Source organism: Choloepus didactylus, assembly GCF_015220235.1.
Source record: "Choloepus didactylus isolate mChoDid1 chromosome 23 unlocalized genomic scaffold, mChoDid1.pri SUPER_23_unloc10, whole genome shotgun sequence".
Classification (NCBI taxonomy): domain Eukaryota; kingdom Metazoa; phylum Chordata; class Mammalia; order Pilosa; family Megalonychidae; genus Choloepus; species Choloepus didactylus.
The window spans coordinates 352473-378135 of NW_023637591.1; the positions used below are offsets into that span (position 1 = coordinate 352473).

Genomic DNA, 25663 nt, shown 5'->3' on the forward strand with positions numbered 1-25663 from the left:
GTTAATAAATCCTCACTCTAAAAGCCAACCTATTTCTGGTATATTGCATTCTCGCAGGATTATAAAACCAAAGCTCAGATCAAAGTGGGTCTGAAAAAATATGAGTTGGGGAATATCAACCTCTTTTGTCTTTTGTGCAGGAGTCACCACTACCCAGATTGGTCTGGCCCCAGGCCTGGTACATTTAGCAGCCAATCCCAGTGTCCTCTGTCCCCCAAGCCCAAGCCCCAGGACCACCCACATGGCCAACCAACTCCAAGAAATATATGCAGGTGCCTCAGGTAGATCCTGTTTCCTCCACCTTAAATGAGACTGTTTTCCCATGTTTCATGGGAAATCTAGACTCTTTCCTGTCTGGAGTGAGGTGGAGCCAAGCAGAGAAGGCTAATTCCTCCAAGGGAGCCAGCAGCCCATGGATCAGGGAAGCTCAGACCTGAGCAGCATGTTCTGGATCTCCACCTGCACAAGGACACCCCCTGTGCCTCCATCAGGCCAGGTGGAGCAGCAGGGACAGCAGAGAGCTCCCAGACAAAGCCAGCTGGGGATGGGGTGGGCCCTGGGCCTCAGGGGATTCTAATGAGGAGGGAGGGAGAGCAGCCCCAGACCTGGAGGAGAAGGTGACCTTCCTTTCTGCAATATCCTCCTTGGCACTGATGCTCAAATCTTTGTGACTTCATGGCTCTCATCTCAGGACTGTGATGAGGGTGACTGACAGCTTTGTTGTAGGCTCAGCCAAGCCCTAAGGAGACCCAGTGGGGAGCTCAGAGCCTGGGAAATCCCTTAGGAGTTTCTCTGCCTTCTGGAGAGGGGCCAAGCTTTGTAATGCTGCATAGTTGAGGCAGTGCACACAGGAAAAGTGGGTGACAACCTTAGCCCAGGAGGTCAGGAGGGGGCTGAGAGGGGAAGCAGCACTCACTGGGGCTGGGGAGTAAGACCTTTAGATGCAATGGTGGGATCTGGGAAGCCCAGCCTGGCTCTCAGTCCAGCACCCATCTTTCCTGAGGAGAAGAGGCTTCCCAATCCCACCCCCACTTCCTGATTCCCAGGGAGAGCCTGCCCATCCTTCCAGCCTGCCCTGCACTCAGCACTTCCCAAGCCTTCCTTCAGCCTCCCCCCACCAGGGCAGGAGACCCAAGAACTGAGTCTCATACATACAGTCACTGCATCCCAGACAACCCAGAGAGAAAGTGTTGAGGGTGTGTATGGGGCACATGGCAATGTTGTTACATGACAAACACTCTTGAAATGTCAACCCATGAGTGGCCTTCAAAGTCTGAGGAATAATATGACTCAGTCACAAGCTCAGAAAATGTGGGAAGCTGGTCCTTGACCAGCACTGGGCTCCTCATCCAGTGCTCTCTGCCCTGAAATCCATAGAGATCCCAGCTCCCAAATCTCAGAGTCACCAGAGCTAGAAATGGACATTAGTGTGAATCAAACATTGAAATTCTTGAAAAATCCCCTTCATCACTCCAGGATCCATCAAGATTGAGGAGACCACCAGCCCCAGAGAAGAGCCAAACCCTTCTGAGTTCACCATCAGGGAAGGAACAAAGGACAGAAGGAAGGATGAGGGAGGGTGATCTTCATGGGTCAAAGACAAGGCAGGACTCCTCTATGGTGGTGAGGTTGAGTCAGGGTCTCCTGGGCCCAGAGAGGAGGAAAACTATGCAGCTGTCTGTGGAAAATAAGTGGGGGTCCTGTCTGGTTCTCTGGGGACTGGTCTCTTCCTACAAACCCCAGCTGCCTCCCCAGGCTGGCCAATGAGGGCTGCTCTGATTTACATCCCTGGGCCTGCCCTTCCCTTGGGGGATAACAGAGGCTTGGGGAGACTGCCCAGGTGGGTCCTCAAGAGGCAGAGCTTTGGGGTGTCTGCACCATGGCCTGGATGCCTCCCCTGCTGACCCTCACTCTCTGCACAGGTGCTGCCCCCCAGGCCCTGCCCACAGGCTCAGTCCCCACAGGACACTGCACTGGGCCTGCCCCAGACCCTGAGCTCACACAGGCCCATCCTAGGAGTGGACTCTCCAGGGAGTGAGCTCAGTGGCCTAAATTCCATCTCTCCTCTTCTCTCTGCAGGCTCTGTGGCCTCGTATGTGCTGAACAGTCATCCTCAGTGTCAGTGGCCTTGGGACAGACAGCCAGGATCACCTGCTCAGGAGACAACCTCGGGAGTAAATATGCTTATTGGTACCAGCAGGAGTCAGGCAAGGCTCCTGTGCTGCTCATCTATGATAATAACAACCGGCCCTCAGGGATCTCTGACCGGTTCTCTGGCTCCAAATCGGGAAACGCAGCCACCCTGACCATCAGCAGGGCCCAGGCCAAGGATGAAGCTGATTATTATTGTGCCAGCTATGATGGCAGTGGCAGCAGCTGGCATTAACTCACAGTGACACAGACACATGGGGAAGTGGGACAAAAACCTCCCCACCCAGGCTGCCTCTTACAGCCTCTGCCCTCTCCCCTGTGCTCATCTCACAGTGAAGGATGGAACCTTCATAAGGAGCAGAACCTTCTAGTCCTGCCTCTGCAATTTCATTCCTGAGAGATGCAACAACTTCCTGTACCTGGTCAGGCCTCTCATTCTTCCAATATAAATTGATTATATAGTTTTGATTCTTCATCTACCAGTGCCTCAGAGACCATCAGAAAACCTGTTCTCTAGACAACTTTAAGTTTGCTAGTATCCAGGGAGAACAGCACTGTGAGGGTGTCCCAGAGGGTCTCAGAAGGGTGGGTAAGGGCTGGATGATTTTATGGGTTGAATATCTGTGAGTGGTTTAAGGGAGGTCTTCAAGGAAACTGTCTGGAATTGGGCCACATTTTTTTGCTCAGGGAGGTGAAAATCTTGAACAGTCTGATAAGGAAATTTTGTGTGACAAGTGAGCTGCTATCCCAGGTTTGATCAATTCCCTCAGATGAGTAAGTGGTTTATCTGGATAACTGGGAACCAGGAAGCCACTCAGATACAACCTGAGAAGTATCAACAAGAACCCCTGGAGCATCTGGTGAGACCCTCTCATGTCATTCCCCAGGGTTTCCTCCTGGCCTCACCTCACACCACCTGCCGATTGCCCTTATATGGATCAGATCCTTTCTGAACATTTGGTATTTAACCCTTTGCCTCCTTCTATTTCCCAATTGAATTTAATTAGTGGATGTTTCCATGAAAATCTCAGAGACAAATGTGGATATAGAAGAAAGATTTTCATTCATTCATTTTATACTCAGTGCTTGTAAGGTGTCTACCTTTCAAAAAACTGTCTCATTTATAATACAAGCAGGATTAACTAGAAAATTCAGAAACCTTTGACTCATTTTCACTGTTCTTCATAGAAAGCCCTTCCCCTTGTATTCTCACATCCATCATGGTCACTTCCCTGCAAGGGGCAGTGTTGCCATAAGGTTCACAACCAGGAGTCAGCACCTGGCAGGAAATGGGGCAGAGACATCAACTGTTTTATGAAAATCTCTGAAAATGCAGCTGGAATGGCAGAGTTCTCTCCCTCATTCTGAAAAGACACTGGGGGTCTGTAGTGGGGTCTGAAGAGACTATCCCCTCCCTCACCATTTCCCCCCTGAATTGGCCCCTCTGGTCTACCTTGGAAACCCTCTAGCTCAGCACCTACTTACCTGCAGCCAACCTGCCAGGGCCTCTTCTTTCCAGGGAGGATGACAGGGACCTGGGGAACACTGCCCTGTGTGGGGCCTCAGGAGGCAGACTTCTGGGGGAATCTCCACCATGGCCCAGCCTCTCCCTGGTCATCCTTCTCACTGTCTGCCCATGGGATGCCCACAGGCTCAATACCCAGAAGACTCTGGGCTGACTTGACCTGAACTCAGCCTGGGGGCTGCTGTAGAGGGGGAGGCTCCTCGCAATGGACCCGCAGCCTCAGGCTCACCTCTCCTTGCAGGATATTGGCCTTGGGCAAGATGCCATCCCTGTACAAGCCAGGACAGTCCTGTGCTGGTTATTCCTAGCAGTAGCTCCTTCATGGTCCCTGATGGACTTTCTGTCCCAATGTGGAGACACAAACCCAACACAGTGACCCAGGCTGTGGGGTGGAAACTGTCAAATCAGTCTGGCCAAACCTGGCTGCTCCCTCACTGCCCAACCCCAATCCTTCTCCTGCTCCATGATGTGCTGGAGAAAGTCTTGCCTGGATCCTGCACTGGGTTCTTGTTCAGACTGGGCCATTCATTCCCAAAAGATTTGCTTCCTAATCTCCCTGGGCCTCAGTTCCCTGCCCTGTGCACTGGGACCCCCTCCTCCCAGAGCCATGAGGGGAATTAACAGGGAGTTCAGTAGGATAAGACTTCTTAAGGTGCAGAGTTCAGAATCAGTTGAAGATTTTTCCAGTTGTGTAAAGTGACTCTGTGGGATGTCAGGGTCAAAAGGAACCTTTTTCCCCCCTTTTAAAGGAAAGAAAGTACTTATTTATTGTTATTGAGCTTTTAATAATAGAAATCAAAGCAGACATCATTATTCCCCTTAACATTCTGAATCCAGATAAACAATTTCTGAACTCACTGTCTGAGGCCACCAGGTGGGATCTGCTGCAGGAGGACCACCAGTGTCTGAAGAGGGCTGGTGGGTTCTGTGTGCAGGACTGAGATTGGTGGAGCTTGTCTGTGCCACATGCATAATGGCAGGGATGGCTTTCTGAGTTTCCAGGTTCTTAAATTAAAAAGAACATCACACTGAATGTCTCAGGTTTCCTTTTTTTTTTTTCTTGTGTGGTGAAATTGGTAAATGAGGATGGCAGGAAGGAGAAAAACAGTAGACAGTCTGTTTTCCATTCCTCTGAAGGTGCCTCCCAGGTTGACCATGACATTTCATGCCCTACTCCCAATCCAGGCATGATCCCTGCTCAGGAAAGTCTGACCAATTGCACCCACATTCCCTGTCCAGTGAGAGCTGCCCCAACTTCCAGCCTTTCCAGGGCCAGCCAGTCCCAGAGCCTTCCTACTCCCATTCACCTCTGAGGAGGTGCCCATGTTGTGAGATCAGGGACAGAGACTCCCCTCACCATCACCCCATTCACCTGGCCCTGGAGGTCTTTTCACTCATTTCTCTCCTAGGCAGAGATATCATGTCTGATTTAGCTCTGTTTCCTAAGGATATCAATAAATAATTGTTAGATTAAATAAATACCTGTTTTGGTAGTTGGATGGAGATAGAAAGTAAGAAGGGAAGGTAGGAAGAAAGAATGATGGAAAGATATATAATTTATGGACTAAGGCTTTATCTATCACTCTCTTTTTCTCTATCCACATGCCACATATGTATCAGTTCCATAAGGGACCCAATGTCTTCTAAATACTTAAGTACAATGATAGCCTGGTTTCCATTCTTTACTTTAGATCTCTGGGTGGCTGCTGAAGCTCCACCTATCACATTATCCAAGACGTCAGGTGGTGCACTAATCCAATCTCTTTCCAAAATATCACAAAGTTTCCCTGTAAGGTTTTCCAGACAACTCATATTTACATCCCATTGGCCACATGGAAAATCCTGGCTGCCTAAGATCCAGGAGAAGCAAGTATTTGTCTATCAAATGACTATAGCAGATGAGGTAAATTTAGAAGTTCAGGTTTGTGGGGTCTGCAAGCCAAAGGTGTGAACCACACTTTCCCGAGCCCAAGACTGGAAGTCCCCTGGGAGCAGAGGCCTTGTTTTATTCACTGCTGAGTTCCCAGGCCCTGGGATTTGAGGAACAAACTGGGTGTTTCTGAACAAATGTGAGTAGGAAGATGCTTCCCTGTCTGGGATTTTCACAGCAATAAACACACCACATGGGTCCTGATTGTGCAGCCAGAGACAGTAAGAGCAATTCCATGCCCCTGTGTCCCCTTCTCTGACAACCAGGGACCACCCACAGAACCATCTACCACATAGGGACATGTGTGTGTCCTCAGGTCAAAAACTTGGGGCATCTCAGATCCAGAAGCAGCAGGACTTGCTTTTGGATTTCTTGGAGTGGGTGAGGGCAAATGACAGGCTAAATGTCACCCCTAGAGCTTAATCTTGACCCTGAGGTTGGGACACACCATAGAGGACCTGTTTTAAAAAAATTAAAAGACTAATTGGTCCATTGCATACTGGAGATGTTGTTGTTGAATGAAAAAGTCAAGTACAGAATAACACACACACAATAATCTGATGTGCTCTGGCTGGACCCCTCATCCTGGTATCAGCCTTTTACCCTCTGCAGAGAACAAATGAGGTTGCAAGGAGTGGGGAGTGGGCAGTAGGTGGAGGGAAAGTGGATCTGGAGATCTCCCTGATTCTCCAACAGCTCAACACCCTCATTCTGATTTGAGTCTCTCCCAGTCCATCCCTGCCTCACCCACAGCCACTGAGATTTTACAGGGAATCTCTGGCTGGTTCTCACTGCAGACTGGGGATTTGTCTTCCCTGGTTTAAGTCAGTTAACACTTGTCAATCTGTGTCCTGGCTTCCAGATGTGTGCTGTCCTCTATAGTCCTGTCCCTGCCATCCTTATTGGTGAACATGTATTTTAATCTGATACAGTTTTCTTGGGGTTTAAGGCAGCCGCACATCTTAGGTGTGTGTCACTCACTTTCAGTCCAGCACCTTGAACTGATCCCAACTGGGTGATTTTCTCCATCAACCCACAGGCTCTGCAGAAACAGGTCCCTTGTGATGCTGTCACCACCCCATCAGCCACCATGCACAGTGGCAGAATGAACCTTAGGACTAGAATTTGTGTGATAGTTGGGGGGGGGTGGGGTGATGAGAGAGAAAGAGAAACATGTAAAATCTTCTGGGAAGAAACTTCTGTTGTTGACATTTTATTAATCATTGAAGAGTTATTGAAGCATGAAGAGGGACTTGCAGGGGCCTCCCTCCAAAAAGGCTGTTGGTAGTAAGGCATGGTGTGGTTTCCTCAGGTCTTGGGCTTAGGAGGTTTTTTACCTTGGATATGGGGATTTATAGCTTTCATTAACCTTGGAAAGTTTTTGACCATTCTTGACTCTTTTATTTCTTCTCCATTGAGGATTCTCATTCCATGTGCTCAGCATTATCTGCTTGATTTTATCTCACTAAACATTTATACATTTTGCTTTTCTTTTCCTCTTCCTTTCCTTTTATGGGATTTTTTTTTCTTTTGCATTTTATCTTTATTTTTTTCTATAGCTATAGCATCAAGGTCACTAATCTTTACTTCTGCAAACTTAATCTTCTGCTGATGCAATCTAGGGTCATATATAATATAAAGGAATAGTGTGAGTGACCCTCCTATCACACTTTGCTGCATTTTATTGGATAGAGGCCAGTTGGCATTTTCATCCAGATAGGAGGGGTTTTTGCAAGTGTGTTTGCACATTGGGGTCACCATGTTCCCAGCCCATGAACACAGACCTTTTTTCCCCATTGAAATCAATTTTTCATCTCCTATGAGAAAGTTCTGTAAATTTTGTGGAGGGCATGAATAAAATTCTGCACTTGCTCCTACCCTTTGTGGATCTCACCCCTCACCCCAATCTTATTTCAACATCTCAACCAGGGTATGCTTCTGCAATGATCTAAAATTAGCCCTGACCCCACACTTCTGACCATTTTATGAGCCAAATCTTTTTCCTCTTTTCACGTATTTCTTAGGATGCATTCAGCATCAATGTCTCCTCTATCTTCCACTAGCAAGCCCTGAACAACATTGCCATATGGTGCCATATTTTCCTTAAAATGTCAACATATAGCATATTATAATGACTGAGTGCAGAAGTAGACCTGAAAGTTCAACAATCTTTATGTCAGACAATAAAGACATTTGCAAAGAATCTTAGTACTCCCTTTAGAGAATATTTTTTAATGTTGGAAAACATAACAAATTTCCATTTAAATATGCTATTTATATTTAGATGTGATGGGTTTAGTATTATTGTTTAACTTTTACATATTTAATATGGCAGATATTCAACATGAACAGAATGTTTTGGGGATACTCAATAATTTTGAAGGTTATAAAGCTGTCCTGATGACAAAACATTTGACTGCTGTTGCAATAGGAAGGAGGGTTACAACAAATATAAAAGGATATTTTTTCCCATGTGGACAGAAGGTTGGTAACAATTCTTTTCCCCTTATATTTTTATCTTGTTACTGGATCTTCTGGAAGCACTGCTAACACAACCACTGTGTCCCCTGGAATAGTTAGTAGGAGCCATGCAATTATCTCTCTCTTATTTCCAATGGATTCTCTGAAATTTTGCAACAAAATCAATCATAACTAGAAATATTTATTTTTGACTTTCCCATTGTAAAATTTTGTCTCTTTAGATTCTTTACCATATTTATTTTTCACATGAAATTGTGATGTCAGCAACATGCAGACTCCTGCAAATAGTCCAAGAGAGTAGAGAAATGCAGGATGTGGGCAAAGCTGATGTCTGGAGAGGAGAAATTTGAGTTTGGAGTTGGGGATTTTCCTGGGGTCTCTCCATGTCAGATCTCACTGTTCCATTCCCTGGTTCCAAATCCAGAACCACACTCCAGACTGATGTGTCTGAGCTTGTCATCTCCTCTGCCACTCCATTTCTGAGGTCTGTCCTTGGGGTACGTGCTGCTTGTAAGACCACCTCTAAATAATGCATGAATAAAAGCAACAGAGGTCAGAAAAGACAAAATTGCCCTCTTATCTTCTAAAGAGAAAACAGAATTATCATGTCTTTATAACAAAAATTTCCTTCCCAGCACCAAGCCCCTATTAAGAAGTTACTAAGATGACCTCAGACCTCTTTCCCCCTTTGTTCAGAGATCACATTTCTGAAGTTGTTGGATAAGTGGTCATGGGGCAGGCAGTGATCCTGAAAGTTTGCCCTCAGAACTTTCTCACCACAATCTCAGCATCATCATCCCCATTCCCGGTAGACTCAGCTTTACAGGCAGTTTCCCAATCACTGATTGATGCAACATCCTCATTTAAACTCTCCATGTCTTCTTTTTCTCTAGGAGACCCTTTAATCTAAAACTTTCCATTTGGGTGAAAGAGAAGATTTCACGTGAAGGAGGGGAGCTCAGGCCCAGGTTCTCAGGATGTTCAGAGGTAACTGGTGCTGAGGACAAGCCCAGCATCCTTATGCAGACCAGGAGGTGGGTGTGAAGGGAGCCCCTGGACAGGCACCCACAGGGGAACCACAGGGTGCCAGCTGCTCTCTGGTCTCAGCTCCATGTACATAACCCGGGGACAGGCACGATCCCAGCAAGATTCCATTTGATGTTCCTCTCTCCAGAGTGTACACTCCTGGGGCATATACTCAGGATTCATCCTTCCAAGACATCTACTAAGTCCCCAGGTCCCTGGGGTTGGTCCCCTGCCCTCCTCCAGGGCTGGTGCCTTCTCCAGGTGCAGGAGGTAACATTGTCCACCAGGGGGCACTGTGGGCCCAGAAATGGCTGCTGTGGAGAGTCCCACAGAAGGAAGATGGGGCTGGGGGCTGGGCCACAGTGAAATGGGGGAACTGTGAAGCAGGTTACAGAGGTGGGACATGAGAGCCAGGGCTGGGGTTTGCCATGGGGAAAGCACAAGTTTGTAAGTCAGGTTGTGACAGGATGGGAGGGATGTTTTCAGGTTCCCTGCAGCTGCTGTGGGGACAGTGCCTTTAGGGGACATGGCAGGAAGCAGGAGGACATGGCAGGAGCCCCTGCCCCTCCTGCTGATGCTCCTGACTTGCCCCTTGGTGGCAGAGGACAGATCTGATGTGGGATAGTAGGTGGCATAAGCAGGACTTGCTTTGGGTTTGGATACAGGTTTGTGGGAAAGGAGGGGACAAAATTCATTCCTAGAGCTTGGTCTTGACCTCTGAGTTTGGAAGGAAGGAGTGAGGAAAAGGATGAAAAAAAGTTTTAAGAAATCTTATTGGACACATTGCAATTGAAATATTTTTGAAAAGAAATCTAGTACAGAATAATATGAATGTGCAATATAGTCCTATTCACATGAAATCATGAATATGTGTAATATTCATTTGATAACTGCTTGAAATTGACTTTCATGGTCTTGATACTCTGGGGTGCAGGGGATAGCATTGTGAGCACCTCCCTGTGACTGCTCCTTATTGGAGCTAATCTATATTTATATTGGCAAATGTCCTTGTGGATGAGTATGGGGTTTGGTCACTAAAGAGCAGGGCCCTGGGGAGCACAGGGGCTGGGGGGCAGGACTGCCCATAGGGAAGCTCCCTAATGTTCTGGGAGGCAGCAGGGAGAGGGAGGGGACTGGGTCAGGGGCAGGGGGCCCTTGTGTAGGCACCAGGGTCTCTCCCACAGGCCTGGGGCTCACACAAATCTGCAAGGGCTGGGAGAAATGTGGGTGCTCAGTGGCCTGAGTGACTGCACAGCAGCTCTGTGTCCCTGGGGAGCAGTCTGAGAGCCCTTTCAGAGTGGGCAGTGACAAGAATGAGCAAATTTGCATGAAGTCCCCTCCCTACTCACAGCCAGGTGGCCTGGTGGATAAAGTCCCCGAGGCTGCCCTGCCCACCTGTGGGTGTCGGGGCAGAGCTCTCCACCATGGCCTGGGCTCCCCTCCTCCTCATGCTCATCACTCACTGCACAGGTGAGACACCCCAGTATTGGACAACGGGGGACTCCTTTGTTCCTTCCCAAGCCCACTTGGAGCCTTGGTTGTGAACTCACTGTCTTTCTTTTCCTTCTCGGGGTCCTGGGCTCAGTCTGCCCTGACTCAGCCTCCCTCAGTGTCTGGGTCCCTGGGACAGACGGTCACCATCTCCTGTGCTGGAAGCAGCAGTGACATTGGGGGTTATAACTATGTGGACTGGTACCAGCAGCACCCGGGCACAGCCCCCAAACTCCTCATTTATGAGGTCAATAAAAGGCCCTCAGGGATCCCTGATCACTTCTCTGGCTCCAAGTCTGGGAACACAGCCTCCCTGAGCATCTCTGGGCTTCAGCCTGAGGATGAGGCAGATTATTTCTGTGCATCACCTTCCAGCAGTGCCACTCTCCACAGTGGTCCAAGTTCATGGGGAAGCGAGACCAAAACCTCCCTCTTTGAGATCTGCTGTCTCTTTGGTTCACCAGCAGGACTGCAGGGGCTTCCATAATTTAACCCAATCAAAATGTTGTTGCTCCTTAAAATGAACTTGAAAACAGAAGCCTTTACTCAATATCTTGACTTGGGAAAATCAAAATAAAAGATCCCTCCTTCCTCTGACTTGGCCCGAGGCTGCAGGTTTGATTTAGCTCTTCAGTGGCAGGAACAGAGGAGGGACAGTTGTCTCATTCCGCCTGAGATGATTCAGGGCCACCTGCTCTGTGATGTTTTCTCTGCACCTCTGGGTGGGCTCATGCCCTGCAGACCCAGTGACCCAGAGCTCCGTCCATTCTCCCCCCTCTGCTACCTCTCAGAATCAATAAATGAATCACATGATCCACATATTAGATGCCTCTTGCTGAATAACTAATTACCACAATTCCGGCAGCTTCTATTTACTATCTCCTGGCCTCACCATGTCAGGGGTCTGGGCTCCATCTCCTGGGTCCTCTGCTCAGGGTCCTCCCGGGCTGGAGTCCAGGTCATGGACAGCTTCCCCCTCACCTGGAGGCTGACTGGGGGACTCTGCTCCATCTCCTCAGCAGGACTCATTTCCTCAGTGCTGTGTGGTGGGGTCCCCAGCTTTCTGTGAGCTGTGGGCTGTCAGTCTCCCTCTGCTCCTGGGGGGGCCTCAGCTCCCAGCCATGTGGTCCCCTCCCAGGGGAAGTTCCCAGCAGGGCCCTTTGCTTCTTCAGGGCCAGCAGGAGAAGCTCCCTCTCCAGTTCACTAGGAGAGTCTTATAGAATGTAGCCTGCTCACGGGAGCCATGTCCCATTGCCCTGCCAGGCAGGGTAGACAAGGGGAGGGGTCCCTCATCTTTGTCACACTGTATTGATTAGATGCAGATCACAGGTTCAAGTCACATTCACAGTGGGGGGTTATGCAAGGGAGTGAGTCACTGGAGCTATCAATGGGTTCACCCTCCACAGTCCTTGAAAAGAAACCTTTTTTCCTGTTCAAATATACTTTGAAGCCTGCTATAAAAAGTCACTGCAAATTTGCTGAGCAAACAGTGAGAACTAGGAGACTTGGGCTCTGTTCTTTCAGTGTCCCTCCCTCCCCCATCCTTCCATCTCAGCCATGTAAAATGGGGGAACATTTCTTTCACCACCCCCCCTGCCCTCTGAGACTAGCCCTCCCTTCCACTCTCTGACCACTGTCCTGAAACCACCTCTGGCTCCTTCACTCACCCCTTTCTTAGGATGTGCTCACTACAATGGCTGCTCCAGCCTTCAGTAAGAAACCCCAGGGACATGACCATAAGGGTCTTGATTTTCCTCATATACTTCAACCAAAAGAAATATTGTAACCAACTGAATGCAGGAGACATGAAAATCCAACTGACTAGCATTGGCCCAACATTAAAGAGGCTGCAAAAATATAAATGTACCACACTTTATGCTTATTTTTCATTAATTTTGGAAAATGTGACTAGTTTTCCTAAAAATGTGTTCATATTTAGATACAATGGCTTAAATATATACATTTATAAATTAACTTAAAATCAGTATTTCACTTCTTCCATTTTAATTAATGGGTTAACTAAATATTGATAGATATTGCTTACATGAGAAATACCCTTTGAAATAATCAAGAATTTTGAAACCATGACCAGTCCTAACATCTAAAACTTTGAGAAATGCATAACCAGGAAGGAAGCTCACATAAAAGGGCAGTGTTTTTCTCAGCTGGTGGCAGATTTGTTAAGAGTTTCTTCTTCTTTCAGTGCATCTGGTTGGGGGCTCTTGAGCAAGCCCTCCTCAGGCAGTTTGGGAAGTGGGGGTAATAAGCACCAGCCCCTCTCTCTATTCATTCTTTCCACTTTTCTGAGGGTGTTCCAGTTTGATGAAGCTTCACTGTAGAAAAGCCAGTGGCATCTGGGCTTCTTCTGTCACGTGGGAAGGCACATGGTGATGTCTGCTGGTCCTTCTCTCCTGGGTTCCAGTTTCAAAAGGGCTTTCTCCAAAATGTCTCTGGGCATTTCCTAAGTGTCCCTCCAAACATCTCAGTCTGTGTCAGCTCTCAGCTCTCTTAAAGGGTCCAGGAAACTAATTAAGATCCACCCTGGATGGATGTGGTCACATCTCCATGGAAAAATCTAATCAAAAGATCCCACCCACAATAAGTCTGCCCCACAAGATTGGATTAAAGAACATGACTTTCCTGGGGGACATAATAGATCCAAACCAGCACAGAGGGTTTAAAGCTAAATCAATCAGTAGTGTAAAATACATATCTTTTTGGTTCTCTGTGATAAAACTTTGTCCATTTTAATTGTTTTTATTGTCTCATTTTTAGCATAAATTTCCCAGAACAATTTTTAATATCAGTCATGATTTAGCAACACACATATCAGTTGATGAGGCAAAGAGCATAAAGAAACACAAAATGAGGAAACTTGAAGTGCGGTTCCTGTAGGAATAAGAGAGAAACAGGGCTCTGGTGATTCCCTGGGTCCTCTCCCCAGTAGAGCCCCAAACCACCACTCCCACATGCTGTTCAAACCCAGGCCTGTACCCCAGCCTGATGGCATATGAATTGGTCATCAATCTAACCCTTCATTACTGTTTTCTTCACTGCTTCCAAGAATCCATTTAATAAAGGAACCATTGTAAGAGACAGAAGTCTTTAGTAGTAATGGATGGCCTCTCATATTTTGAATGGAAAGCAAAGTCCCATGTCTCTATGGAGAAATTCCACCTATGAACACCTTGTCCTCACTGTGAACAATTCATGAGGCATCTTCAGAAGTCCTCCTGGCATTGTTCAGGGGCCAGGTCTTAACATCTAGAAAAGTGGACCCATGGGACACGTAGAGACAGTAGAAGATTGTTCCCAGTCATTCTCACCTCCACACTCCATATCCTCCCCAGTTTCCATGAAAAGCCAGTGAACCTGCATTTCTGCATCAGTGAGTGACACAGTGTCCCTGTTTTAGTCCACATCACTTTCTAGGGATCCATTCAGACAAATTGTCTTGGTCATGCTGAAAAGCCATTTCCTCTGGAAGGAAATGAGATCAGAGTCCAGGATCTTAGGATGTGCAGAGCTCAGGGGTGCAGAGGACAGGCCCAGGGTCAATGAAGGCAGGAAGCCAGTCTGAGGGGAGCCCCTGGACACCAAGCCCAAAGCAGGGGGATGTCAGCTGCTCTTGGCTCTCACCAAATTTACAGAAGCTGGAGAAGACCCTATCTTGGCAACATTCCTCTAGATTTCCCCCTTTCCACAGTGAACAAACCTTGGTCTTCCATGGGTTTTTCTCCTCCAAGCCTTTTCCAATCCCCAGCTCACTTCCCTGCCTCCTTTCCTTCAGGGCTCTTCCTGTCTAGTTTCTGAGAGGATCTTGCCACCAAGGGGCACTGTGAGACCAGAAATATCAGCTGTGGAGGGTTTCTCAGAAGGAAGGTGGGGTTGGGGCTGCACCACAGTGAACCAGGGGAGGATGATGGAAACGTGAGATGCAAGAAGTAGGGGTAGGGATTTACTAAGAGAAAATATAAATGTTTACATCTGGTTGTGCCATGACCAGAGGGATGTTTTCAAGTTCCCTGTAGTTGCTTGGTTGTCAGTGTACGTGGGGGAGTGAAATGGGAAGCAGGGGTCACTCATGCTCATTTGTGGAGCTCCTGACTTGCACCTGGATGGCAGTGGGCAGGGCTTATCTGTGTCATTGCTTGAAGCTGTTATTTATTCATATTTTAAGGGTCAAAAATATTCCATTTAGGCATCTACCACACTTCTTTATCCATTTATGAATTGATGGACTCTAAAGGTCTTTTGTCCCTTCCTCCATGACATGATCAAGGGATCCTTTCTGTATGAAGGGTTTTGGTATCCTATCTCTATAATCACTTCAAATGAAATAATAGGAAACACAATCAGTTCTCCACTCCAGGGCTCTCTCCAGGAGAGGGTGAAGGCTGCATTGCCATGTCATACTTTGAGCCTCCTGGAACCCCATGTTGAGGGACATCTATCTTCCCTTCTACTTGCTGTCTGGACAAGCCCTGGATGGGATGGACAGGGCAAGGCAGGAGGTCCTGGGCCTCAGCATCATCAGGTCAGCATGAGATGGATTTTGTTTTTGTCTTGGCTCTGTCCTTTTCCAGATGCTTTTTTCAGGATTCTAGTGAGACAGATCTTTCACTTTGTACTCATCAGATCTCATAGAAACTTTCTCCAGTTCTGCATTTGTCCTATGTCAGGGTTCTATGTGGTTAAGGAAAGAAAGAAATTGAGTTGCAATTCATCTTTTCTGTATTTTTTCTATTATGGTGCAATGTACCATATCTAAAGGAGAGTGGGTGAAATTAATATTTACAGCTAAAACAATTATCAGAAATGTAAACACATCCATGCATTCCTGCATCTACCTCTGCCCCTGCTCCCAAGCAAATCCATCTCCCCAAGCAAACAGGATCATGAACTTGGCATTGGCCCTCTATTACTTTTCTTTACATTCTTTCCACATAGAGACATCTCCCCAAATAAAATTCTTGCAGATTTGAATTAGTGCATATCAACCCACTCCCCACCTCCCCAGAAAAATTCAGTTGAATAAGGAACAGGCAATGCGTCTTTAAATGAGGACAACAGAGACAATTAAGCTTAACTGAGACTCAGGGTCAGTGTCTACTGAGCTTCCCTGGGGGTTTCCCAGACCCCTTCTGTAGAAGGCAGGTGAGGCCACAGGGAATGAGATAGGGACCCCATTGTTTGGCCTCTGGCATTGGTGGGGTACAGGCCACCTAACCAGCTCCTGACAGGAACCTCAGCAGGACATTAGTTGCCCCATATTTCATGCTGCTTATGTCTACACAGTCTCCAGGAGTGGTCTGAGAACCCTGATAACATTTCTTTGGAAGGGGAAAAGATGATTCCAGGCTGATGTGGGGTCAAGATATGCAGGAGAAACAGAACATTCTTCAGGTCATAACCAAGACAAGCCTAGTATAGGTGGGGAAGTTCAGATGACAATCCTTGAAAATCCACACACAACCAGGTAGCCCATTGTTGGGTTTCCATGATGGTGTCATTGCCTCTAGCACCTTGGCAAAGCATCAGTCTCTGACATCAGCCTTTCCATCCCTTGCATTTCAGGGAAGAATCTGGCTCACAGACAATGACTGGAGGGAGGGAGCCACAGAATCAGAAGAAGGAGGCTCACAGTAGTCTCTTATGAAACACCCAAGCCAACTCTCTCACCACCATCATTCAGGTAATTTCTCCATAGAAACATCTCAGGGCAGTGGTTTTCATTTTTCATATGTGGGCACAAAGGCTGAGAAAGGACTGGTCACTTAGACTAGAGTGGAAAGGGCAGAATATGGAGAAGCAAGACTCTGGGACATTTGACCCCTGCCTGTTGCTCCTACTCACCCCCAAGGGCTCCCTGAGTGGTGTGGGATTGCCCCAGCTTTAGTGGGATTTGACAGGCAGATGCTTCAGCCCCAATGGGGTGGGCAAAGCTGCACTGGGGGAGACCCACTCACATTAACTGTTGGGACATTCAACTAGACAAAATCTAAAGAAAGAGCAGGGGGTTCCTTGTGGGTGGGCAGCCCCTCTCCTCACAGCCATGGACCCACAAAGGGTCTGGGCCCAGCCAGGGGCCTCAGGGGAGTTTCCCCACCTGAGAGGGGCCCTGAGGCACAGCCCTTGCCCAGCAGGGAAACAGCTCCTCAGGGCCTTCCCTCCCATGGGTCAGGACAGGGGAAGGGAACCACTTCCAGTGAGAGCCACAGTGAGCAGCATGCAGGGCTCTTCTTTCTGAGGAAATGGCTTTCATCAGACACCCACCAACTTTTCTTTCAAGGTTCTTAAGGTAGAGTTTATCAAGTTGACTGTCCTATACAAGTTAAAAATGCAGTTTTGAATTTGATAAACATCAGATTGGATTTTGATGTTTCATTCAGAAGTTGCTGTCAGTTCCAGGGGAGGGCTCAAACCCCATATAAGGATGATGTCTCTGGGAGATAAATAATTTCCAGAAACTTATTAAGGTTACCAGTTTCTGCACCCCAGGAAAAGTGAAGTTGGAGCCATGATCTAAACAAATCAAAAAGAGCAAGTTCATGTCTAAAATATCCAAACCATCCCCAGGGAATGGGGTCAAAGACACCCATCCTGAAAACAACACCCACTGATGACCTCATGGTGTCCCTGGGTCAGGAGTTCAGGCTCTGCTTAGTGACTCGTCTGCTCAGGGTTCTGGGGCCTCCTCAGATTCTGGTCAAGGTAATGGTCACCTGTGATCTGTCTTAGAGTCTACCCTGGCAAAGAAGCTTCTCTGTTCTTTGGAAGAATCCATTTCCTTGTTGCTGTTGGCTGAGGCCCTGGCTCTTTGCAGACTGTGGGGTCCCATTCCTCCCCTGCCCCTGGGGGAGCTCAGGGCCCCCTGCCTCATGGCCCCTCCATATGGGGAAGTTCTCATAGTATCAGCACTTCTTCGGGGCCAGCAGGAGATGCTCTTTCTCCAGTTTTCAAATATGGGGACATATAAACATAGAAGATAGTGTGAGTGGCCCTCCTGTTACATTTGCTGTACTTTATTGGTTCAAAGCCAGCTGACACTTTCATCCAAATTTGATGGGAGGGGTTTTTGCAAATGTATGACACATTGGAGTCACCATGTTCCCACTCCATGAAAACAGAACTTTTTACCCATTGAAATCCATTTTTTGGTCTCATGAGAAAGTTCTGTTAAGTTTTGCTGAGGACACAGATAAAATTAGGAACTTGGTCCTACCTTTTCTGGATCTCACCACTTGCCCCATCCTTATATCAGAATCTCAACCTGGGAACATTTCTGTGATCGACAGATGATCTGTTCAAAACCATCCCTGCCCTCACTGATCTGCCTTTGTTTTGAACCAAATCTTTTTCCTTTATCACTTATTTCTTGTGATGCATCCAGCATCACTGGATCAACTATTTTCCACTAACAAGGCCAGAATGACATTGCAGTATGGTGACATATTTTCCTAAAAATATATATGGCATATTGTAATGACAAAATGCAGAAGTAGACCTGAAAATCCAACTATCTATTTTTCCAGACAATAAAGAAATGTTTTAATAGTTCTTTTAGAAGGGTTTTTTTTTTTTAATTTGGAAAATAAAACTAATTTTAGTTAAAATATGGTATTTATATTTAGATGTGATAGGCTTAGTTTTATTGTTTAATTTTAAGAAATATTTCATATGGTAAGTATTAGTGGACTTTAAAACATGAACATATTATTTTGGGGATGCTCAATATTTTTTAAGATTATAAAGCTGCCTTGACAACAAAATGTTTGAGTACTGTTGCCCAAGAAAGGAGGCTTACAACAGATTAAAAAATGGAGTTTTTCCCATGTGGACAAAAGGTTCCTAATAATTCTTTTCTCCTTATATTTTTATCTTATTACCAGATCTTTTGGAAGCCCTGCACATCCCCTGGAATGGTTGGTAGCAAGCATACAGTTATCTCTCTCTACCCATTCCCTGTGGGTTCTCTGAAGTTTTGCAACTAAATCAATCATAAGTATTAATATTTAGTTTTGACACTTCCATTGCCAAACTTCATCTCTTTTAATTCTTCTCCTTCTTTATTTTTTAGTATGAATTTATGAAATTATTGTTAAGAACTGTGATGTCAGGAACATGCAGCCTCCTGAAAACAGGCCAAGAGAGTAGAGAAATGCAGGCAAACCTGAAGTGTGGAGATGAGTATTTTGAGCCTGGAGGTGGGGATTTTCCAAGCCTCACCTCCATAATGATGCTCAAGAGATACCATTCCATTCTCTGATACCAAATCCAGGCTGCACTCCAGACTGATGCATCTGAACTTGTCATCTCCTCTGCCACTTCATTTTTGAGGTCTGTACTCAGGAGGTATGCTGCTTGAAAGACCAGCTAAATAACTTTTATAAGAGAAACAGAGATCAAGAAAAGCAAAATTTTCCTCTTAACTTCTAAAAAGAAAGCAGATTTCTGGCATCTTTTTAACAAAAATTTCCTTCCCAGCACTGCAGACCATATTGAGAACAATTACTGAGGTGACTGAGAACTCCTTCCCCTCTAGTTTAGGGACTTCAGAGCTTAAGGTGTTGGACAATGAGATGTTGGGTGGACAGTGGTGCTGGATGATTGTACTCAGAACATTCTCACCCCCAATCTCTGCATCACCTCCCCACACCTATTGCATTTGGCTTGACATGCAACTTCCCACTCACTGAATGACCAACATCCTCATTTAAAGTTTCCATGCCTTATCTCTCTCTAGGGTCCCTTAAATCCATGTCTTTTGGGTGAAAGGGAAGTTTTCACATGAAGGTGAGCTCAGGCCCAGGTTCTCAGGATGTTCAGAGATAACTGGTGCTGAGGACAAACCCAGCATCCTTATGCAGACAAGGAGGCAGGTCTGAAGGGAGCCCCTGGACAGGCACCCACAGGGGGAACCACAGGATGACAGGTGCTCTGTGGTCCTAGCTCCATGTACATAACCCAGGAACAGATGCCATCCCTGGGTTTTCATTTCATGTTCCTCTCTCCAGAGTGTACTCCTTGGACCTCTCCTCAAGTTTCATCCTTCCAAGGCCTTTTCTAAAGTCCAGGCCCCTGGGTTTGGTCCCCTGCTCTTCTCCAGGGCAAGTGCCTTCTCCAGGTGCAGGAGGTTATGTTTTCCACTAGAGGGCACTGTGGGCCCAGAAATGGCTGCTGTGGAAGGTCCCGCAGAAGGGAGATGGGGCCGGGGGCTGTGCCACAGTGAAACAGGTAAACTATGAAGGAGGTTAGGGAGGTGGGATGTGAGAGCCAGGGCTGGGGTTTGCTAAGGAGGAAAGCACAAGCATGTAAGTGGGGTTGTGTCAGGTCCTGAGGAATGTATTCTAGTTCCCTGCAGTTGCTGTGGGGACAGTGTCCTTAGGGGACATGGCAGGAGGCAGGAGGACACAGTGGGAGCCCCTGCCCCTCCTTGTTGATGCTCCTGAACTGCCACTTGTTGGCAGTGGCATAACTTAGGAAGGACAGGAGGTGGCATCAGCAGGACTTGCATTTGGTTTGTAGAGGGGTTTGTGGAAATGGAGGGCCCAAAGGCCACTCCTAGAGCTTGGTCTTCACCTCTGAGTTTGGGAGGAAGGAGAGAGGAAAAGTTATGAGAAAAACATTTTTAAGAAATTTTATTGACACATTAGAATTGAAATGATAATTTTTGAAAAAATCTAGTACAGAACAAAAGGTGCCATACAGTCCTATTCACAAAAGTATGAATTTGTGTGCATTCTCCATTTCCTGTATTCATTCAACAACTTTTTGAAAATCTCCTTGATAGACTTGACACTCTGGGATACAGGGATAGAATCCTGAGCACCTCCCTGTAACTGCCCCTACTGGAGTTAATTTATATTTATATTGTTAGATGCCTTTGTGGTTGACATTGGAATTTGATCACCAAAGAGCAGGGCCCTGGGGATCACAGGGGTGGAGGAGGGATGATAGTCCCTGGGGGAACTCTCTTTTGCTCTGGGAGGCCCTGGGGGCAGTACTGGCCCAAGTCAGGGACAGGGAGCCCTTGTGTAGGCCCCAGGGTCACTCCCATGGGCCCTGGACTCACACTGCAAGGGCTGGGGGAAGGGTGGGGCTCAGTGGCCTGAGTGACTACACAGCAGCTCTGTGTCCCTGGGGACCAGCCTGAGAGCCTTTTCAGGGGGAGCACATCTCTCAGCCACACCCTCTTGGCTGAGGCCCAGGAGGCAGGACATAGTGTAGTTTCCACCTCAAGGCTCATTCACCATAGGGGGCAGTGACAAAAGTCAGGGCTCAGTGAGCTGATTTGCATGAAGTCCTCCCCCAACACCCAGGCAGCCTGGGGGATAAAGTCCCTGCTTCTGTCCTGTCTACCTGTGGGTCTCAGAGGGCAGAGCTCTGGGTGCCTCCACCATGGCCTGGGCTCCCCTCCTCCTCATGCTCCTGGCTCACTGCACAGGTGAGACAACCCATTATTAGTTCATGGATGATCCATCCCTTTACTCCATCCCAGGCCCACTTGCAGCCTTGGTTGTGAACTCACTGTCTTTCTTTTCCTTTTCAGGGTCCTGGGCTCAGTCTGCCCTGACTCAGCCTCCCTCAGTGTCTGGGTCCCTGGGACAGACGGTCACCATCTCCTGTGCGGGAAGCAGCAGCGACATTGGGGGTTATAACTATGTGTCCTGGTACCAACAGCACCCGGGCACAGCCCCCAAACTCCTCATTTATGAGGTCAATAAAAGGCCCTCAGGGATCCCTGATCGCTTCTCTGGCTCCAAGTCTGGGAACACGGCCTCCCTGAGCATCACTGGGCTCCTGTCTGAGGATGAGGCAGATTATCACTGTGCATCATATACAAGTAGCGACACTCTCCACAGTGGTCCAAGTTCATGGGGAAGTGAGACCAAAACCTCCATCTTTGATATCTGCTGCCTCTTCTTCCAGCAGCAGGGCTGCAGGTGCTTCCATATGTTAAACCCATTGAAAATGTTGCTTCTTAACATGAACTTGATAAGAGAAGCCAACACCCAAAGAATGTGACTTGGGAAAATTAAAATAAATTCTTCCTTCCTCTGAATTGGCCCAAGTTTGCTGATTTGATTTTGCTTTTCAGTAGCAAGAGCAGGGAAGGGACAGTGGCCCCATTTAGCCTGAGATGATTCAGGGCAACCTGCACTGCGGTGTCTTCTCTGCACCTCAAGGGGGAGGTATTCCACCAATTTGCCATACTAATTAGAAGCAAATCACCATTTAGAATCACATAGTGGGGGTAACGCAAGGAGGTGAATCACTGGGGTGACCAAAGTGTTCACACTCCACAGACCAAAAAAAAGGAATTTTTGTTTTCAAACCCAACTTTTTTCCTTTGATTTTTTAATGCAATTTTATTGAAGTATATTCACATACCATACAATCATCCAGAGTGTAGAATCATTCAGAGAAACATCATATAGTTGTGCATTCATCACCACAATCAATTTTTGAATATTTTCATTGCTCAAAAAAAAATAAGAATAAGAATAAAAATAGAAAAGAAAATGCAAAATATCCAATACCTCTGTCCCCATTATTCATTTACTTTTTGTCCCCATTTTTCGGCTCTTTTGTCCATACACTGGATAAAGGGAGTGTGGGCCATAAGGGTTTCACAATCATACATCCACACTAGTAAGCTATATAGTTATATGATCATCTTCAAAATTCAGGGATACTGGATTGCAGTTCAACAGTTTCATTTATTTCTTTCTGTCTATTCTAATAAACTAAAAATCAAAATGTAATATCTATATAATGCATAAGATTTACTTCCAGAATGACCTCTCAACTCCGTTTGTAATCTCTCAGTCACTGAAACTTTATTTTGTTTCTTTTCTCTTCCCCATTTTGGTCAAGAAGGCTTTGTCAAACCACAATGCCAAGACCAGGTTAATCTCTGGGAGTCAGGTCCCATGTTGCCATGGAGATTTAAACCCCTGGGAATCATGTCCCACATAAGGGGGTGGACAGTGAGTTTATCTGCAAAGTCAGCTTAGAGAGAGGGGCCACATGTGAGCAACAAAAGAGGTTCTCTGCTGGTGACTCTTAGGCAAAATTGTAAGTGGGCTTAGCCTCCCTTTTGAAGTAACAAGCTTCATAAGGCAAGCCCCAAGATTGAGGAGTTGGCCTGCAAAATTGTTAGTCCCCAATGGTTGCAAAAATATCAGGAATTCTCCATGTGGGGAAGTTTAATGTTTCCACATTATTTCCCAGTCCCTCAAGGGAGCTTTGCAGATACTTCTTACTCTCTACCCAAATTACTCTGGGATGTATCAGGATTTAATGCTAACCTGTGCAAACCAAACCAGCTCCCACCTCCTATTCAAGGTTCCATGTAATTATGGTGTTTAAATAAACTGATCATACAAGTTAAATTATATAGAGTGCTACAGAAAGTATAGATTTTGCACCAAATAAACAACTCTTCCTTTGGTATCACATAGACATTGAGGTTTTAAAACACAGTCAATATCAACCTTTTCCCTTTAGTCTGGTTTACCTTAGTTCTAGTCAAGTCCATTTTGTTCATATCTCTAGTTGAAGTCTGATCTCTTTTACAACCTCTAACATTTTCTGTATGGCATAATACTGACATTCATAACTGCTGAACTCTGGCTCTGAGTGTCAGGTGTCACACAGATACCCAAAATTTCTGGGACTGACCAGGTTATACACAAACATCCCAGCATCTCAGAATTTAGAGATAACTTCCTCAACTCATGATTAGGTGTGACTGCTGTAAGAGCTCACAATCTAGAGACCTTCACCACAAGCCCTCCCCTGAAAACTTATGTTCTCAGATTCAACTCTTAGAGTCCACATATCATAGTTAGTCCACATTAGTGGGGAATCATAATGTTTCTCCTTTTGATTCTGGCTTATTTCATTCAACATAGTGTCATGAAGTTCATTCACCTAGGTGCATACCTCACAACTTCATTTCTTCTTGCCACTGCTCACTATTCCACTCTATGTGTACACCACAGTTCACCATTCTGTTTATCAGTTGATGTACCCTTAGGTCACATCCATCCATCATGAATTGTGAATATGGCTGCCAATAACACCAGTGTGCAATATCCACTCATATCCCTGCTCTCAGTTCTTCCAAGTATATACCCAGTAACAGGGTTGCTGGACCATATGGCAACACCACTGATAGTTTCCTGTGGAACCACAACACTGCCGCAAAGATGCACTGCTTCATTCTACTTCCCATCCAACAGTGATTAGGTGCATCCCTCTTTACATTTTCTTCAGCACTTGTATAACTCTTTTTATTTTTTAACAATTTTATTCACATACCATACAATCCATCCTAAGTAAACAATCAATGATTCCCAGTATAAGCATATAATTATGCAATCACCAACACAATCTATATGAGGACATTCTCATCTCTTCACCCAAAGAAAGAGGAGAAATAGAAAAAAAGTAAGAATAAAAATTTAAAAGATAGGAGAAAAATAAGAGTATAATTCAATGAAAAGATCAGACAACATCACCACCACCAAGAATCCCATATCACTCCCTTATATCCCCCTCTTACACATGTTTAGCCATGGTATATGGCCTTTGTTACAAATAATGAAAGCATCTTAAAATGTTACCATTATCTATAAACTCTAGTTTGCAGTGATTGTATAGTTCCCTTATACCATCCAATTTTCAACATCTTGCAATGTTGGCATTCATTTGTTTTCCCTCATTTAAAAACATTCTTATATTTGTACATTTAATCACCATCATTGAGCACTCTGTAAAAGAGATCAGACTTCAATTAGAGATATGAACAAAATGGACTTGACTAGAACTAAGGTAAACCAGACTAAAGGGAAAAGGTTGATATTGACTGTGTTTTAAAACCTCAATGTCTATGTGATACCAAAGGAAGAGATGTTTATTTGGTGCAAAATCTATGCTTTCTGTAGCACTCTCTAGTTGCTAAGTTATATAATCCCAGTCTTTATCTTCTATCTTTCCTTCTGGGGTCATACATTCCCTTTGCCTTCCTCCTTCAACCATACTCACACTCATCTTTTTACAGAGTATTTACAATATTGTGTTACCATCACACTCTATTTTGCTATCCATTCCATTTCTGGATCTATACAATAAATCCTTTTGTACCTTCTGCTCCCTTTCATCATCAAATGCCCAATATCTAACCTCTTTTTATCTCCCAATAAGCTGTGTTCTCAGCTCTCAAATTTTGCTCATCAGTGTTAGTCCTTATTGGTGAGACCACATAGTATCCATCCTTTTCCTTCTGGCTAATTTCACTCAACATGCCTACTGTCTACCATTTTGTGTTTTGGATTTTTTAAGTCATATCTTATTTTATTTTTACTTTTTCCTCTCTCTCTTTTCTACCTTTACTGATAGTCTTCATTTCTACACTCCTCCAAACCTTTCTCTGTCCTGTATTTTCCTATCTGCCTGTACTGCTCCCTACAATATTTCTTGTAGACCATGTATCTTGTTTACACATTCTCTCAGTATCTGTTTGTCTGCAAATATTTTTAACTCCACCTCTTTTCTGAAGTACAGTTTTGCCATATATAGAATTCTTGGTTGGCAGTTTGATTTGTTTGATTAATAATCAGGTGGTTCAATTCCTGTATCTCAGTTGAAGTTCAAGTTTGTTCCTTTGACTCAGTTGTAGTTTCACTCTTCCTAGTGTGATCTGTAATTTTCTGTTATCTAGGCATCTGGTTTCCCTGATTACCCCAATGAGATTTTCCCAGACCAGAGGGTCCAGGTATCAGGAGGAGGCTGTATTCAGCATCATGTTTCCCTGAGGTTGAGACCCAGAAGATTATCAGACTTTCTGTGAGGCCTCTAGAATCTGTGCTATTCCTATCCTGCCCAGCAGGTGGTGCTTGTCCACCTGCAGCTCTCCACCAGTGTAAAGATGTGCAGTGTGTTTAATTCTTAGTGGATCCTGTCCCAGCCAGGGACTGTGGGTGTCAGAAGCCAAGCTTAAGCTGTTTCCACAGTTGCCCCCACAGGACCTGGGTTCTGAGATCTCAGAG

General features: G+C 45.8%; 1 gene segment (V, D, J or C); it reads left to right on the forward strand.

Annotated features, from left to right (window-relative positions):
• The first annotated feature begins 20927 nt into the window (after positions 1-20927).
• On the forward strand, positions 20928-21641 carry LOC119524950. The segment is given in 2 exon segments: positions 20928-21051; positions 21157-21641. Coding segments are annotated over 2 exon segments (522 nt in total).
• The last annotated feature ends 4022 nt before the right edge of the window (positions 21642-25663 follow it).